Raw genomic sequence first — 19521 nt, 5'->3', positions numbered from 1 at the left:
ACTTCGTGTAAGTAATCCATTTCATTTTCCCAGATTCTCTATATCTGATGCTACTTTCTAAAGGGTGTCTCTGACATGTCCTCTTTTTTTCCCTCAGTTGTGGATTCCCACTACTCTGGTTGATTCCCCCCTTGGGTTATCAGCTGTGTTTGACTCCTGTCCCATCCTTCAGCACTTTGCCCTGTGACCGCACCCCCCCCTCCCCTTCTGTCCCTTTCAAGTCAACAATATGGTTCCTTTTGTCCTTGCCTTCCATCCCCCTTGCCCCAGCAGTTAAAGAATCATTCAGCAGGATGTTACAACCAAAAATGTCTTCTACTCCCCCTCCTTTTTCAGCATTCCCTTCGTGATACCTAGGTCTGATCTTCCCCCACTCTTAACGCTTCCTCATCTCCCATGCTACCTCCCCATACAATCACAAATGGTGTAATATATGGTTTTTATGAGGTCTCCTCTACATTGGGTAACCAGCTTGGAGAACATCTCCACTCTGTCCATAAAAATTATTCCCACCTTCCAATTGCTTGCTGTTTCAGTGTACCACTTGACCGTCATGTTAATTTAGTCTAAGTCCTGTCGTAGTGCTCCAGCTAAAATCAACCTAAGCTGGAGGAACAATACCTCATTTTCCACATTTTTAGGACTCAAAATATTGAGTTTAGTAACTTCAGAGCATGAGCACTGACCTTCATTTTGAATACCCCCCACACCCAGTGTCTCTCAGGAAATCCAATCTGTTATTGACTTCTTCACACCTACAGTTAAATGGTATTTTGCATCAATATCAATTTACTACTACCATTAACACTCCTTTTTTGAATTTTGTTCTGACCATCTCCTTCATCTGTTCCACTTGCTCCCTCTCTCCTTTTTCGAGCATTATAATAACCATTATTTTCAAGCGTGCCTTTGTTCAGGAGAAGTCAGATTAAAACTTCTGTCTCTCCATTGATTCTGTTGGACCTGCTGATGTTCTTCAGCATTTTCTGTTTTTTATTTTTGAATTTTTGAACTTTTGAACTGGGTAAACCCCCCTGTTTAATTTAAACCAGCAACACAGAAAAGATTTATCTCTTGTGATAATCTGTGAAAACTTAAGAGGCCAAGAACTATTTTAAAGTAAAAAATTAACCATTTTATTTCTTAAAGTATAACAGAGAATAATTACTAACAACTATTTACACCTCCTTCCTCTAACCTAGCTTTTATCTTCTACACTATTAGTCCGATATAATCCCCAAAAATTCCAGTTTTCAATACCAGCCAGCTGTCGAATCTTTTATTTGGCTCTTCCTGTGTCGTCTTTTCTTCTTCTTAGGAATTATACTTCACAGGTCACAGATTGATAAAGCTATCTTTAAGAGAGCTAATCTCCAGGCAGTCTGCAGATGTTGTTGGCCAAGCAGTTCTCCTCCCAACCTTTCAATTTTTCCCGGTCTTATACCCCCAAAGCATTGGATTGTGTTATTGGCTTTTAAGATTGTGAATATACTAAATTCAAACTTGATTAGATTTTGGTATTTTTTGAGGTATTACTTAAACTGACCTAATTCGAATCTGTTTTGTTATTTCCAAGTACCAAACTAATTTAGCTTTCGACCAAATGTTACATTGTTACCTTATTCAGAACACTTGGTGCTGTCAGGTAGTTCTGTTAGCTTTTAACTTGTAAAGGTACAGTACACCCACATCTTCATAACATCAGTATTTTGCTTTTATTATTGTTCATCCGTTGTTCTGGGTATTGAATTTTTTTCTGTGCATGAGATGTGGGCATTGTTGGTTGAGCCAGCATTTATTGCTGAGCCCTAATTGCTCTGGAGAGGATTGTGGTGAGCTGTTTTCTTGAATCATAGCAGTCTTTGAGGTGTAGGGGTACCCAAAGTGCTATTATGAAGGGAGTTCCAAGATTTAGACCCAGCAATACTGAAGGAATGACAATGTATTTCCAAGTCAGGATAGTGAGTGGCTCGGAGGGGTTCTTGCAGGGGGTGATGTTCCCATGCACCTGCTGCCCTTGTCCTTCAAGGTTGTTCAGAGCTTGTTTTCATCCCACTTCTGTAAGCATTCACACCCCGTCCCATCCTTCTGCATTCTGATTAGCGATTAGCAATGAGCAGGAGCAGTAAGCTGCTTTTATTTTAAAACTGTTCCCACCTTCCACTCTGCCTGGTGAGACCATTGATGCTAGGATAAGCTTCCCTCATTGTGCAATATAACATACTGGAGGAGAAAGTGAGGACTGCAGATGCTGGAGATCAGAGCTGAAAATGTGTTACTGGAAAAGCGCAGCAGATCAGGCAGCATCCAAGGAGCAGGAGAATCGACGTTTCGGGCATAAGCCCTTTTTCCTGGAGAAGGGCTTATGCCCGAAACGTCGATTCTCCTGCTCCTTGGATGCTGCCTGACCTGCTGCGCTTTTCCAGCAACACATTTTCAATATAACATACTGCCTACTTCAGCTTTTCAAATGAGCCATCTCATTGATCGCTGTGGTGTTTGTTTTTTATTGGGAAGTGGTGGTGATGTGGCTGGGCTAGAAAGTTTGGTCCCTCCAGCCTGCTATGCCATTTAGTAGGAACATGGCTGATTCAATATGCTTCATGTCCACTTTCCACAGGTTTCCCTAAAACCATTGATTCCCCTATTGATCAAAAATATATTTCAGCCTTAACTATATACAAGGACTCTGCTCCCACAGCTGTCTCTGGCAAGAAGTTCCAAAGACTCCCAATCCTCTAACAAAATAAATTCTTCCTCATTTCAGTGGTAAATTGATGCCTTGCCCCTTTAATTTTGAGACTGTGCTCTCTGGTCCTCATTTCTCCCATAGGGTAAACATCCTCTCTGCATTGACCCTGTCAAACCCCTTAAGAATCCCACATGTTTCAATGTGATCACCTTTCATTCTTCTAAATTCCAGTGAGCAGAATCCCAATCTGTTTAATCTTTGCTCATAAGACAATCCCTCCATGATGGGGATCATCTTAGTGAAACTTCCCTGAAATGTCTCTAATGAAATAATATCTTAGGGGACCAAAACTGTCCACTGTTGTCTCACCAGCACCTTGTACAGTTGCTGTAAGACTTCCCTACTGTACACTCCAGCTTCTTTGAAATAAAGGCCAATATTCCATTCGCCTTCCCGATTACCCGCTGCACTTTTTTGTGTTTTGTGCGCAAGTAGCTGCAAGTTGTGTTGCTGCTTTCTGCAGTTTTTCTCCATTTAATAATATTCTGCCTTTTTGTCCTCCCTTCTAAAATGAGCATTTTCATATTTTTCCACATTATATTACTACTACCAACTTTTTGCCTATTTAATTCATATCTCTCTGTAAATTGTTTGTACCTCTTGCAACTTGCTTTTCCAGTTACATTTGTCATCTGCAAATTTGGCTGCCGTACATTTATTCTTTACGATTCAATCAGTTTATAATAAACATACTTTTTACTTGCACAATTTCTTTTTTTTTGAAGTGCAACTCAGATCATGCACCTGGAAATCTGTATGCAGGAGATTGACTTCAGCAATTTTAGATTAGAGTGGTGCTGAAAAAGCACAACAGATGAGGCAGCATCAGAGGAGCAGCAAAATCGACATTTCGGGCAAAAGCCCTTCATCAGGAATCCTTTTCCAGCACCATTCTGATCTCCAGCATCTGCAGTCCTCACTTTCGCCTTCAGCAATTTAAGAACCATCGCTAGTACCTTAAGTGGTGTGCAGTAAATGCTGACTTTGCTGGTAACATTCAAATCCATGTTCATGAGAGTAGGCTTAGGAGACTGATGACTTATTCCTGTTCCTATTTCTTAAGTTTGCACAGACCAAGTGGGCACTTGAGATTATTTTCCATGTCTCTTCAGATGAAGTGTTTATTTTGTGTAGGGGGATAGCGTTCAAAAAAAAAGTTTGACCTGTGTTTAAGAGGATTTAAAAAAAAATTAACCTCTCTTAAATATTGCATCTGCTTATTTTCCTTGCCCTTTACCTTCTAAAAATGCTATTTCTAAATATTCTACATGTAAATGTGCTCAATGTGAATTGGTTTATGTACAGTGTGTCCTGGTGAAAAAGAGTATAAACTCAGTTTCCAGTAAAAGTTGACTTTTGTGGGATTCTCAATTTCTCAGCAACTGTATTGAACAGACTTCGATTTTTATTTATTTATGTTGACAAATAAACTCAAAAGGGAAATTAAGTGTTGGTAATTGGTGGCCATCGTATGAAACAAAAGACTTGTAAAGGAATCGATTTAAGAGCTAGCTGCATCTATTTTCAGAGGAGCTTGGACCTCAGTTTATTGTATCTAAAACCAGTGTAATAATCTGGTGACACTGTAAATATTAGCTCAGCATAGCAGTGTAGTGTTTCAATACCAGTTAAAACTGGCAGCATGCTGGACAAATCAGCAAAAATAGTCGTTCTATTTTGATCACATGAAGATTGGTGCTGGTAGATGTGCCATGTTGATTCAGTTGAACTTGAGTAGTTGTTACATCTGTAAAGAGCTTAGATAATCATCTTCCAGCAGATAATCCTTAACAGTATTTTGGTCATGGATGTAAGTGATTTGCGTGGAGTTATTTTTCTGTCGTAGAAAATATTTTTATTCCTTATCAATGGAATTTAAGTAGCTTAATTGCATGTGCATGTTTGATTTTTTAAAAAATAGTCACATTCAAGGCTTTGAAATATAAATGAGTTGTAGTTATACAGTGGTAGTCTTTCATAACACCTAGGGGAGTTCAAAGTTGAGGGCATAATTTTAAGGAGATAGGAGAAAGATTTAAGAGACCTGAAGGACAAATTTTTCATACAGAAGGCATGTCCGTGGAATGAACTGCCCGAGGAAGTAGTCAATGCGGATACAGTTACAAAATTTTAAAAGATAATTGGACTGTAATGTGAATAGGAAAGGTTGAGAGGGAGAGGAATATGGGCCAAACACAAGCAAATGGGACGAGCTTAGTTTAGGGAAAATTGTTTAGCATGGACGAGATGGATGGAAGGGTCTGTTTCGTGTTGTATGACTATAACATGGCTGTTAAGATCCATCACATTAAAATGTTTTATAGCTGGACCCCATTAATAAGAAAACCCCTATCTTCTCATTTAAATAAAGATTTACTACTTTTGGGAACCAAGAAATCCCCATGCTATAAATGAATTCCAGGTTTGTTGAACCATGTCATAACACAGTGCAGGGTTATTGGTTAGGCAGGGGATTAGCACCAAGTTTAAATGCTTAAAGAGCCAGTGCAGATCGGGTAAGCTAAATAGCTTTACTGCACTGTATCAATTCTGCGATTCTGTGACTTTCACTGTAGTTGAGTAAATTGTGTGCTTTACTGACGAAGCTTACCTCTGAAATAAAATAAATTATAACTTGAACACTTGAGGGGTCAGGCAGTATGTAAAACAGTATAATCCCTCAAATTGTTAACCTTTTATTTGAATTTCCAGGTTGGGAGTGGTAACTTTTGTCATTAACATTTTACTAAATTTATTCTTTGAAAAACAAGCGCACTCTACTTTAATTTAAAGTACTGAATGAATGCAAGAGCCATGCTGTTAGATTGCACAATGGCATCTCCCCAATAATTTAGTCACAAATTTTCATCAAACCAATTTGCCTGTGATGCAGATTGCAAACTGAAAATGATGTGGCTTCTAAGAATGTCTGGCAGAGATGTCACCAAAGTAGACTTGGTTCCACTCGTACAGATGCTGTATAATTAGTCACAACTGTCTAATCTGTCTGTATTTGTAACTTATTTAAATGGCAGAATATCTGCATTTGTGTCGTGACCTCTCCAGCTTTTAAAAAGAACAAGCAGGAAGGAGATGTTTATAGAATGAGAAACTGTAGCAAATGGATTTCAATTCAGACAAGTGCAATTTCATCCACTTTTACTTGGGGATAGAACAGCATCCTTTGGAACTGGTAAGATGTTAGACACAATGGTGGTCTAGGTGTACAAATCATAAAGCATAGAAAGCAATCAAGAAGACTAATAGAAAGCAGGTCTTTCAGGCAGCATCCAAGTAGCTTCGAAATCGACGTTTCGGGCAAAAGCCCTTCATCAGGAATAAAGGCAGTGAGCCTGAAGCGTGGAGAGATAAGCTAGAGGAGGGTGGGGGTGAGGAGAAAGTAGCATAGAGTACAATGGGTGAGTTGGGGAGGGGATGAAGGTGATAGGTCAGGGAGGAGAGGGTGGAGTGATTAGGTGGAAAAGGAGATAGGCAGGTAGGACAAGTCCGGGCAAGTCATGGGGACAGTTACTGAGCTGGACGTTTAGAACTAGGGTGAAGAGCTTCAGGGCAGAGGAAATGACCTGGGAGTTGCAGTGGGAGAGGGACTCCGAGATTCTTGTAGAGAGAGGAGGAAAACTTCTTCAAGGCAGGCATCCTTGCAAGAGGATTCGCAGTAGGGTTAAAATCAACGAGGTAAAAACAATGATTGCAGATGCTGGAAACCAGATTCTGGATTAGTGGTGCTGGAAGAGCACAGCAGTTCAGGCAGCATCCTTTTACCTCGTTGATTTTAACCCTACTGCGAATCCTCTTGCAAGGATGCCTGCCTTGAAGAAGTTTTCCTGCTCTCTCTACAAGAATCTCAGGGAGTCCCTCTCCCACTGCAACTCCCAGGTCATTTCCTCTGCCCTGTAGCTCTTCACCCTAGTTCTAAGCTTCCAGCTCAGCACTGTCCCCATGACTTGTCCGGACTTGTCCTACCTGCCTATCTCCTTTTCCACCTATCCACTCCACCCTCTCCTCCCTGACCTATCACCTTCATCCCCTCCCCCACTCACCCATTGTACTCTATGCTACTTTCCCTCCACCCCCACCCTCCTCTAGCTTATCTCTCCACGCTTCAGGCTCTCTGCCTTTATTCCTGATGAAGGGCTTTTGCCCGAAACGTCGATTTCGAAGCTACTTGGATGCTGCCTGAACTGCTGTGCTCTTCCAGCACCACTAATCCATAGTCAAGTTTCACCTATGCAAAACCAGACCTAGAATCCTGAGAGTTTAAAGATTATTTTTATTTTCAGTCACCTCCCATTTTACACTGATCAAAATCTTCAGTTTACTCAGAACGTCATCACCTACTTCTCATTCCACCCAAAGTTCAATTTTCATGTTATTCCTCGCATATTGATTGATGCCGACTGATGTCCAAAGCATTAAATTTTAAATCGTCTGGTTCTTCAATCCATCCTTAATCTAACCTATCTCTGCAGATTTATTAGAGGTGATGCATTTAATAGGAAGCTAGATAAATACATTGAGGCGAAAGAACTAGAAGGACGAGTTGGCATACAATTAAATAGGTGGGAGGATGTTTGTGTGAGCATCGACATATACTTGTTGGGCTGTGTGGCTTATTCATAAGTTGCACGTTACTAGATAAGAATAAATTGAAAGTCTATTTTTGTTACTCTGCTCAATTTTATGCCAGATCAATTTTATTCCCCTGAGATTTTTGAGATTTTGAAGCAACTGTACAAACCGCACTTCACGTGCCGTCACAAGGGCACCTGTGCAACCTCCAGGGAAAATGAGCAGATTGTGTAAACATTTTGCACTTGTATCTTTGTTCCGCACCTTTTCATGACTTGAGTTTGCCATTATGGTGGGGTGATAGTGGCATAATAGTAATGTGACTGAGTAATAATCCAGAGGCCTTTGCTAATGCTCTGGGTAGACAAATTCAAATCTCACTGGTGGAATTTAAATTGTTAATAAATCTGGAGATTAAATCTAATCTTGGTGATAGTGACCATGAAATCAGCATTGATTGCCTTCTTAAAAACCTATCTGGTTCACTATTATCTTTTCGGGAAGAAAATCTGCTCTGTATATCTGGTCTGGCCTCATTGTGATTCCATATACATAACCATGTGGTTGACTCTAGCAAGCCACTCATTTCAAGAGTAATTAGTGCAATTAAATATGGGCCATGCTAGCTGAAGAAGGGCTTATGCCCGAAACGTTGATTCTCCTGCTCCTTGGATGCTGCCTGGCCTGCTGTGTTTTTCCAGCACCACATTTTTTTCAACCATACTAGCAATGCCCACATCTCATGAAAGAATAAATAAAACAAACATTGTCCAGCAGTTTACTTTTAAATGTTTATGATTGGAAATATCAAAGTCAGGAATTAAGTTCTCTCTGACTGTGATCAGGGTAAACTATCTCTGAACCATCTTCTTCCCCTTCACTGGCTAACAGACTATCTCACTGGATTTCACAATCATAACCAGACTGGTGCTGATGGTGTTTCTGTTTTGTTCCCTGTACTGTCACCTCTCTCAGTACTTCACAGTGAGGGGCGACATAGGTAAAAGAAAAAACACAAAATGCATTCTGAATTAACAGGGGATTCCTGTGGAAGTTCTCATAGCCTTATAAGCCCTCCAGATTACCTCTGAAGAAAACCGACAATGTTGCATGTAATACATCGACTCTGGCTTTATTTATTTTATTTACTTGGGATTGCGTTTGCTTCATTGCACTTGAATTGGGTACTATTTACTACTTCTTGCATCAGTGCATCTAAACAAGGCATTAATGTGAGTAAGCACAGCTGTTTCAGTCCAAATTAAGCTGAGCACTTCAAGCATCACAACCAGCAATTTTGACATTGACCTTAATGCAAGTGATTAATTATTTTTGGTTAATTTAGGTAACTGCCTGTTGTAAATGTGCTGAGGGGCTGTGCTGTACTGGTTACCTTTGCATGAGTTTTACCCTCATCTCATTTGGCCATGCTTGTTTAACTACACTACTGTGAAGTGCTGTGGGACATTTGCCTGCGTTCAAGGCAATGTAGCGATGAAAGTTTTTTTTAAAAAAAGTTGTTGTCACTGAACCTCTATCTTTTCTGCTTGTGATTAGCCCTCCATTATCACGCAGAAATTTTTATTGGGAGATTTATCTTCAAGCAATTGTGTCCATAAGATTTTAAACTTTGGAGTAAAATTGTCTTGACCACGTAACTTGTTTGTACTGGTGTCAGTTTGGCTTGAAAGGGAATATATCTGACCTTGAGTCAGAAAGTCATGAGTTCGAGCTGAACTGCAAAAATCACATTTGAAAGTGTAGTGCTGATAAGAGTGCAGCATTGTTGAAGATGCCTTCTCTTTCAACTGAGGGTTAAAGTCTTTATTTACCCAAATGCAAAAGAATCAACAGCAGAACATTCTCGATTGGCTGTTCGTCGTCCCACAATCAGCGGCCATTGCAATTGATTTAGTTTGTTTCTTGTTGTTAGAGATAACTCGATTTGTAATGAAAACTTGTCGATAATTGCAATTCAGAAACAGATTATTCAGCTCAACTTGCATGAGTTGACATTTGCATCCAGTTCTCAGTTGATAGTGTTCTTATGGCATAGTGATAGAGTCCTTATCTCTGGACCAGGAGGTTCAAGTCCCAGAAGTGTGTCATAACACACCTGAGCAGTTTGATTGAAAATATCTATCCTAAAGACCTGTTTTATTTAATGTCAAAATTAGTGTGTGTGCTGGAAAAGCACAGCAGGTCAGGCAGCAGCCAAGGAGCGGGAAAATCGACATTTCGGGCAAAAGCCCTTCATCAGGAAAGGCTTTTCAAGGGCTTTTGCCCAAAATGTCGATTTTCCAGCTCTGTAGAAAGAAATTTTCCTATGCTCTAAATTTTACATTTAACCTTGAGTTTATGCCCCCAATTCTTAACTCCTCTATCACGAGAAACTGTGATTTCCATTTCCACATGTTTTTGTTCTGAATTAATTTTAAATATACTAATCATCCTGTGAAATCTTTGGGTAGCAAAAGGGCAAATTTTTCAAGTTGTTTTTATATTTATATTTTAGCAAAGCAATTTCACCCTGATAAGGTAATCCTTATCTGAAGACTCTGTATTGTTCCACAAACACTAAAATAAGTGCTGCATGCAGTTGATCAACTAAGATCAAAAAGTGCAAGTTGCCTATTGCATTCTCCTGGGAAATTGGGGCAAAATTTAAATAAACAGAAACATTAACTCTTTCTCTTTCCAGAGATACTTAACCTACAGTTGGACGGCACGGTGGCTCAGTGGTTAGCACTGCGGCCACACAGCGCCAGAGACCCAGGTTCGATTCCAGCCTCTGGCGACAGTCTGTGTGGAGTTTGCACATTCTTGCTGTGTCTGAGTGGGTTTCCTCCAGGTGCTCTGGTTTCCTCCCACAATCCAAAGATGTGCAGGTTAGGTGAATTGGCCATGCTAAAATTGCCCATTGTATGCACAGATGTGTAGATTAGGGGTAAATGTAGAGTTAATGGAGAATGGGTTTGGGTGGGATACTCTTTGGAGGGTCAGTGTAGACTTGTAGGGCAGAAGGGCCTGTTTCCACACTGCAGAGATTCCATGGATTCTATAAGGACTGCTAGCATTTTCTGTTTCAGATTTCCAAACCTGCAATATTATACTTATGAGCTATAACATAACAATTTGACTGTGATATACCACTTTTTCTGTCTTTGTTGCAGTTTTAATTAGCCTTCTCATCATTTTTACTCTTACACAAGTGTTAATATAGACAATCGCATACAGATAAACTTGTTGATTTTTCTCAACAATTTGACTATTGAAAGGCAAGAACTAGTCATGAAACAACTGATATAGCCTTTAATAAATGATTTTCAGCGTAGCTGTTGTAAAACCTAAAGTATGTCACCGAGCCATTTAGGGGAGGTATTATGTCAGATGACCAAACACTTGATCAAAGAGTTAGATTTTGAGTATCTTAAAGCTGGAAAGTGCAATAAAGATATTTGAGAGGGCATTCCAAAGCTTTGGAGTTAAGGCAGTGAAAGGCACAGCCAGTGATGGAGAGATTATGATTAGAATTGCATGAAGACCAAGATTAGTGGAGATTCCTGAGTACTTATTCACCTGCCTTTCTAAAGATGTTGAATCTGCTTCTGCCCTTTCAGGCATTTGAGATCACTTCTCTGATCAAACTACGTACAATGTTAGCACGTTAGCCACACTCAGTGTAAAATGCTGCAATTTGGTTTTTGCACCTGAATTAGGAAACTGAATAAGTCAAATTTCAATTCTTGATAATTATCGGCCATGGTGTCTCCCTATTATTGTCACCCCCACCAACTCTTGAACATTCTTGGACCACTGTGCACCTCCAGTTCTCTTGTCTCTCCTTCGTATGTTTCATGTCATCATTGAAGCCCTTCCCTCCATTCCTTAAGACTGTAAAAACTCTATGATGTGCTTCTCAATCGCGCTGTCTCCTGAGTCAGTTCTGATTGGCTGGCAAGAGTGTTCTGAACCAATCCACACTTTTCCTATCTGGTATGAATTGTTGCCTCTATGAAATTTGGAATTCTTGTGTCTGTCCCAAGCGTAAGACAAAAATAAAATTAGAAAGCTTGCATCTTTTCAGCAATGCAGGAATCAAGTTCTGAACTATCTAAGTATTTTTCTTTGGCATCAAAATAATTTTGTTGAATTGCGGAAGTGAATCAGCTGAAGAGAGGACTTTTGGCAATAGCCGTCTTGTTTTGTTGAGCCCTTCTCTTGTGCTGCCTTAGTTTACTGCATTACACCCAAGATCCGATTGTACTGAAGTACAAGCCCCATTAATTGGATCGCTGTGCCAGAATTCACTTGTTGCTGAAAATGTGTTGCTGGAAAAGCGCAGCAGGTCAGGCAGCATCCAAGGAGAAGGAGAATCGACGTTTTGGGCATGAGTCCTTCTTTAGGAATCCTGAAGAAGGACTTGTGCCCGAAACGTCGATTCTCCTGTTCCTTGGATGCTGCCTGACCTGCTGCGCTTTTCCAGCAACACATTTTCAGCTCTGATCTCCAGCATCTGCAGTCCTCACTTTCTCCCAGAATTCACTTGTACTTGTTCTGGTTGAATTTAACATTGTGATCCAGGAGCAGGATCTTAAGATCATAAGAATTAGAAGCAGAATTAGGCCATTCAGCCCTTTGAGTCTGCCCAACTATTTGATCATGGTTAATACGTTTCTCAACCCCATTCTCCTCCCTTCTCGCCATAACCCTTGTTCCCCTTACTAATCAAGAACCTATCTATCTCTGTCTTAAATCTACAAACTTACTTGGCCTCCACAGTCTTCTATAGCAATAAGTCCCACAGATTAACTCACCCCTCTGGTTGAAGAAATTCCTCCTCCTCTCAATTTGAAAGGGTTATATCGTTATCCTCAAGCTGTGCCTTCGAGTTCTAATCTCTCCAGTTGGTGGATGCATCTCCTCCACGTCCACACTATTCAGATCTCAATATTCTGGAGGTTTCAATGACATTCCTCTCACCCTTCTAAATTCTATTGAATACAGATAGAGTTCTCAGCCACACCTCATGACATGAGTATGCCATTCAGCCTGCTCTGTCATTCATGGTTGATCTGATTATAACCTCAAATCTGCATTTATGCCTACCCTGATTACCTTTCACCCCCTTGCTTAAGAATCTGTTGATTTCTGCCTTAAAAATATTTGAAGAGCCACCATTTCAGGAAGAGCATTCCAAAGATTCACGACTTCGGAGATAAAAATGTCTTTGTTTAGAAAGCAAGGGCCAGCTATTTAAAACAATGATCCTTGTTTGTAGATTCCCCTATAAAATGATGACCCTGTCTACCCTATCAAGAACCCTCAGAATCTTATATATTTCAATTGGTTCATCTCATAATCTTTTCAACTCCAGAGAACATGAATCAAACCTTTTGTCATATAACAATCCGTGAATTCCAGATGTTAGTCCAGAAATAAACCTTCCCTGAACTGTTTCCAGTGCATTAACATTCCTGCTTAATTGAGGTGATTAATACTGTACTCTGGATGTGATCTCACCAATGCCCTGTGTAACTTGAGCAAAACCTCAAATTTTGTGTTCAGTTCCTCTCATACTAATGATAATCTGTTAGCTGTCCTAATTGCTTGCTGTACCTACTCCGTGATGTTGTATTTTATGCACTGGGATTCTGCATCCCAGGACTCCCTGATCTCAATTAGTAAAGATAATATGCTTTGTGCTTCCTATCAAAGTGGACAGTTTCACATTTTCCCACATTACACTCTATTTCCTAAAACTTTGTCCACTCACCTAACCTAAATATATATTTTATCATTGTATAGCCTCCTTGCATCCTCTCAGAACTTAGCTTCCCCCTTATCTTTGTGTCATTATCAAATTTGGCATCTATACCTTCTATGACTTGATCTAAGTGTTAAGTAAATGATAAACCATTGAGGTCCCAGCACTGAACCAGCAGTGGACCTACCCAGGCCCTGATCTGAAACATTAATGCTCATTCTTTCTCCACTGGTGTTGATTTAACAAATTTGTTCTGATGTGAGTGTCACTGGCAGGGCCAGCATTTACTTCATCCATTCCTGCTTCTGCTGGAAGAGATACTGTTGATCCATCACCTTCAATCACTGTAGTTCTTCTGATTCCACTGAGTGGTAGCTGCCATTTCTGTTTTATACTTTCGATTTCTGGCCTCCACCTCCTGATGTTGCTTGGCTTGCTGTGTTCTTCCAACCTCCTGCTTGTCTATCCACAATATTTATACCCATTAGGCCTCATGACCTTGTGTTGTTCCTTGTTACTGTGCCATCTAGTGGTAGAAACATCATACTGCACTATGGATTACTCGGTAATGCTTCATAATAATCTGTAGATCGGTGTGACAGGAGCAGGCCATTCAGTCATAGAGTCCTTTCAACAATTCAATTAGATCATTGACTTCTCTCCATTTTCAATCTTTTTCCCTTTGCCCAAATAAAAGGCAAGCCATTTGATTTATTTATTGTCACGTGCACTTAAGTACAGTGAAAAGTTTAGTTAATGAGTAGTATTGGCAGCAAGGACATACAGATCATAGGGTGAAAACAAAACTTAGAGACACACAGGTTATGTCGCATAGGGCATGCCCTAGGCAAGATCAACATTAGCAAGATCAGCATTATTTGAGGCTAGAGAGTCCATTCCTCATTCTTAGAAAGGCCAGGAGGAAGTTCTTCCTGAACCTGCTGCTGCATGTGTTCAAGTTTCTGTATCCGGAAATGATTCTAGGAGAGCATTACTGGGGTACGATGGGTCTTTGTTGGCAGCCTTTCTATGGCAACAAGCTGTATAAATGGATGATAGTATGGTATCTGTGATGGTTTGGCTGTGCACACAACCTTTTGTAGTTTCTTACAGTCCTGGGCAGAGGGGTTGCCGTACCAGGCTGTTACGCACCTGGACAGTATGCTTTAAATGGTGATTTGGTAAAAGTTGATGAGGATGCTTATGAATATGCCAAATTTCCTGAGCCTCCAGTGGAAGAAAATGAATTATTGTGCCGCCTTGACTGTCACATCTACGCGGGAAGTCCAAGTCATTGAGCGTCTTTAAGACAGATGAATAGGCAAGGGTTACAGGGAGAAGGCAGGAGAATGGGGTTGAGAAACATATCAGCCATGGTCAAATGGCAAAGACAACTTGAGGGGCTGAATGGCCTAATTCTGCTCTTATGTCTTGTTTCTTAATGTGGGGAAAATGGGAGGTAACACACTTTTACGGGCAGCATAGAGGAGATGAGTATTGTTTAAATGGAGAAAATCTGCAGAAAGCAATGGCACTGAGTGATTTAGCAATCCTTATCCAAAAATCATATGAAACTGGCATCCAAGTTCATCATGTAATATGAAAGACAAATGGAACTTTGTCCTTTATTTCAAAAGGAATGCAGTACAAAAGTGGAGAGGTCTTGCTAAAATTATACAAGGCACTGATCAGATCTCAGCTGGAATACTGTGAATAGTTTTAATCCCCTTTGTCTAAGGAAAGATATACTGACATTGGCAGGAGTTCAGAGAAGGTTAACTAGATTGATTCCATATATGGAGGGACTGTCTTGTGAGGAGAGGCCTATACTTATTGGAGTGCAGAAGAATGAGAGGTGACCCTGTTCTGACAGATGAGGAATTTCTTCTCTCAGTGGGTAGTGAATCTGAGATTCTTTTCCACAGAGGGCAGTTGAGGCTGGGTTCTTGGTGAAAGTGATGTCTGGAAATCAGAGTTGAGAGTTGAAGTGACATTTCGGTATAAGCCTTTCATCAGGATGAAGGGCTTATGCCCAAAACATCGCTTCTGCTGCTGCTCTGATGCTGCCTGACCTGCTGTGCTTTTCCAGCACCACACAATCGAGACTGGGTTCTTAAGTATTTTCAAGACTGAGATGGACAGATTTTTAATCAGTAAGGAGAATCAAGGGTTATGAGGAAAAGGCAGGAAGGTGGAGTTGTGGATTACCAGATCAGCCATAATAACATTGAATGGAAGAGCAATCTGATTGGACTGAATGGCCTACTTCTGTCCTACATCTTAATGACCCAGCCTTGACAGCCCACTGTGGTAAATCAGTTGCGCAGTTACTTTCCATATCTGTCAGAAATTTGCCATTGCTGAAATCGAAGTAAGTATTGGTCAGGACACCAGGCTCCTGAACTCTCCCTTCTCCTCTTAATAATAGTGCCTTAGGATCATTTTTGTTCACTTGAGAGAGCTGATGAGCCCTTGGTTTAATGCTTGATTTGAAAAACAACACTTCTGACAGTGTAGCACTCATTCCTTAATGCTGTGGGATGTCAGCCATAATTATTGTGCTTGCGTCTCCTCCAGTGGCATTTGAACTATTAAAATTCAAAAGTGAATATTAAGCTTGGGAATTTTGCAAATACCATTTATATTTTTCTTCATGGCACTCAATTCTTGGATTATTCCTGTGTTGATTTGACTCCTAATTTTCTGATTGTGAAAGTTAATTTTTTTTCATTGCTTTCATCTTTCCATCCTTCTTATTTGGTTCCCACTAACTTTTGCTTGTTTTTCTTTACCTTGTCCCTTCTGCCATTAAATTATGCAATGTGACAGTGTGGCTGTTTGATCATCCTAAATTGCTGTTTATAATCTCCTCATGTCACATTTGGTTCTGTTGCCAGTTTTGTTAAATCCAAATCCTTTGGTTACCAACTGTTTCATAAATTCTTCTTTTCTCTCTCCTGATCTTTGTTTCCACTCCCCTTATTGTCTCTACTTCCCTCATTGTCCCCTTCTCTCCACCACTCATATTTTTTGCACTCCATTTTCTTTTTCCAGGTGCGTAATCTGCGATTAGAGCAGGAGCAAGAGAAAAACAAAATACTTTCAGAAGCTTTGCAAACTCTGGCCTGTGAACATCATGAACTTGAACAATCTTTAGTCAAAGGGTCCCCTCCCCAGAGCGTATTGAGTGATGATGAATTCTACGATGCTCTTTCAGGTCAGTGAATTTTTTTTCTATTGATTCATGAGATGATGGTGCTGCTGCCCTTGAGCTGAGTGGCTTGCTAGGCCATTCATAGGGCTGTTCGGAGTCAATCGGGTGCAGTCAACTGAAAATAGTTCCTTCCTTAAAAGTCAATTATCGAGTCATAAAGATGTACAGCACAGAAACAGACCCTTCCATCCAACTCATCCATGCCGACAAGATATCATAAATTAATCTACTCCCATTTGTCAGCTTTTGACCCATTTCTCTCTCAACCCTTCCTATTCATAGGCACCCAGATGCCTTTTTAAATGCTGTAATTGTACCAGCCTCCACCACTTCCTTTAGAGCTCATTCCATACATGCACCACCCTCTACATGAAAACGTTACCCCTTAGGTCCCTTTTTTAAATCTTTCCTCTCTCATCTTAAACCTATGCCCTCTAGTTTTGGACTCTCCCATCCTAGGGAAAAGAACTTGTCCATTTATCCTATCCATGTCCCTCATGATTTTATAAATTTCTATAAGGTCACCCCTCAGCCTCTGATGCTTCAGGGAAAACAGCCCCAGCCTCACCCTATAACTTAAACTCTCCAACCCTTATCCTTGTAAATTTTTTCTGAACCCTTTCAAGTTTCACAACATCCATCCTTTAACAGGGAGACCAGAATTGCACACAGTATTTCAAAAGTGGCCTAACCAATGTCCTGTAGAGCCGCAACATGATCTCCCAACTCCTGTACTCAGTGTAATGACCAATAAAGGCAAGTGTATCAAATGCCTTTTTCACTATCCCGTCTACCTGTGACTCCACTTTCAAGAAATTATGAAGAGGAATTGAATTTAAATTCTGTCAGCTGATATAGTTGGGTTTGAACTCGTGAGCCCAAAATATTACCTTGGGACTTGAGATTACTACCTAGTGACAAAGCAACTGTCTCTGCAGCAAGGAATGTACTCTTAAAAAGAGTACGATGGAGGTAGATTCAATCCCAATTTTCAAAGGGATTTTTTTAAAAAAACTGTGAAGAGAAAGAGTGCTATTGGATAAAGGGGGTGGAGGGAGGGGGTTGGAATTGCTGATATTCCTTGCCAAGAGCTGGCAGGGACACAAAGGGCTGCTTCCTGTAATATAACCATTCTTCCAATCAGCTCGTTAATCTGTCTACATCATCCGGGTGAACAGATCACATCTGTTATACCAGAGTATCTTTGAATTCTTTGTGAGCAGAGAGATGAGCTGCAGGTGGATGGAAATAAAAGCTGTGAAAGAAGCAGAAAATTATACAAAGGCACATTGTACAAACTGAGTTAAATGGAAGTGTTGTCCTGAGTGCCAGTCTGCATTTTGACTCACTGTAAAATAAATAAATGTACTGATTGATACTGAGCATTGTCCTTTCAAATGTTTGCTTCCACTCTCTTTGGAAAGGCTGAAGAAATATTCATGCAAAAAATGAAATATTTAGGCCAGTCATGATGGGATAGCTTTGCACTGATTTACATACGTATCTTGCGGGTAGGTAAAATGCGTCCCAAGCCCAATCCATAAAAGAAAGATAATCGTCCCACTAGTGAGTGCCTGATGTCACTGGAAGTTGAACTTGTAACCAAGTGTATGCAGAATATAATCAGAGGTAATGCTAAAGCTATGGTAGTCTAAGGATAGGCTGTTGCTAAAATATTCTCTCTAATATTGGATGCGGAGAGGAAGGAGATTCCGGTCATACAGAGCACATAAAAGACAATGCCAGAGGGGAAGCTGTGGTGGGCGGGGCGGGGGCGGGGGGGTGGTGGTTTATGATTAAAAAGGTGGTAGATGATTTAAGAGTAGGACTGATTAAGGTGGTGTCCAAAATTAAGATGGTATAATGAAATAACCTCCACTGTTTGGTAACTTTGCAAGTCAAGGCTGTAAAAAATGCAGAATGAGAGTTTGGGAGGTTTGTCTTTTGAGTAGAAAAGTTCCAAAGCATTTTTACCAAGTTGTAGAGTTATTGATGGACTGGATTGGCTGTGATGTACTTTAGAAAGAAAGTAAGATGTAGTAACTCTGGAGAGGTTGAGGAAAAGAATTTCCAAGTAGATTGCTGTGATGCTGAAAGTCACATTGTGAAGTACTGGTATATTAGCTTGGATTACAGACTTAAAATCTGGTGTGGAGCTTGAATTCCTAATTCACTCGTAATCCACAAAGTTTTAAAACAAGCTTGAGAGAAATGGTGGTGTGTGGTAATGTTACTGTAAAGGCCCAGGCTAATGAGTTGGGAATGTGGGGTCAAATCCCACTGTGGCAGCTAGTGGAATTTAAATTCTATTCATAAAGTTTGCTATAAATTCTATGAACAGAACATAGTTTTAGTAATGGTGACCATAAGACAACCTTTGATTATTGTAAAAGCCCATCTAGTTCACTGATATTCTTTAGAGAAGGAAATCTGCCATCCTTACCTGATTCAGCATGTGTGTATGAGCACTGATCTACAGCATTGTGGTTGACTGTTAACTACCTTCTGAAATGGCCTCACAACATCACAATGAGGGATTAGCGACAAATACTGACCTTTCCAGCAACTTATCAAGATCATCCGGCCAATCTTTTGCCCTGACTTCCCTTTCCTAACCATTAAGACTTGCTCTTATTCCCCATAATGGAGAAACTGTCAAATATGGGACCTCATCATCTATGTATTTCAGCCAGTTACATACAAGCTGATGCCTCTAGACTACATGAAATACATGTGATGCTGGTATTCTGGTTTACCTGACCGCCAGGAAATAAGTTGTATAATGTGAAAATAAATCTGAAGTGTTAGAGGCTTCCTGTGATAATGAAACATTTTGTCAAGTCAGCCCTTAAGCACAGGTTCCAGGGAATTGCCTGTCGTATTCTCATTTGGAATGGAATGGAATAGGTTCATGAGTGTGCTTTTTAAACCTTGTTCTTTCATTAGATGTGAAAGCATGTGTTGCCTGTACCCTATTTAACTTCAAGAATGTGGTGATGAGCCAGTTTCTTGAATCACTGCTTGATTTGGTAATCTTATTGAAATGGATAAAAGCGGAGGGTATTTGACAAGGTAGAATACAAGGTGGATTTATCTCTTGTGAGGTGGACTAGACACAATTTGAGATTGAGATGGTCCTCTAAAAGATAGAGTTGTGATTTCTTATCTCTCCAAGGATCATTTGTGGATGGTGTTTTT

General features: G+C 40.3%; 1 protein-coding gene across 6 annotated transcripts in view; it reads left to right on the top strand.

The window, feature by feature from the left end:
• Positions 1–19521, top strand: part of osbpl1a (oxysterol binding protein-like 1A) — a 204730-nt gene that overhangs the window by 109430 nt on the left and 75779 nt on the right. For all 6 annotated transcript variants that reach the window (XM_072569698.1, XM_072569693.1, XM_072569696.1 and 3 more), the window contains exon 16: positions 16164–16326. In XM_072569698.1, the coding sequence (XP_072425799.1) occupies positions 16164–16326 (163 nt within the window). The remainder of the gene's footprint in view (positions 1–16163; positions 16327–19521) is intronic.

This window comes from Chiloscyllium punctatum, chromosome 5 (genome assembly GCF_047496795.1).
Source record: "Chiloscyllium punctatum isolate Juve2018m chromosome 5, sChiPun1.3, whole genome shotgun sequence".
NCBI classification, from domain to species: Eukaryota; Metazoa; Chordata; class Chondrichthyes; order Orectolobiformes; family Hemiscylliidae; genus Chiloscyllium; species Chiloscyllium punctatum.
The sequence above is the reverse complement of the archived record's forward strand: the minus strand, read 5'-3'. Positions and strand labels throughout refer to the sequence as shown.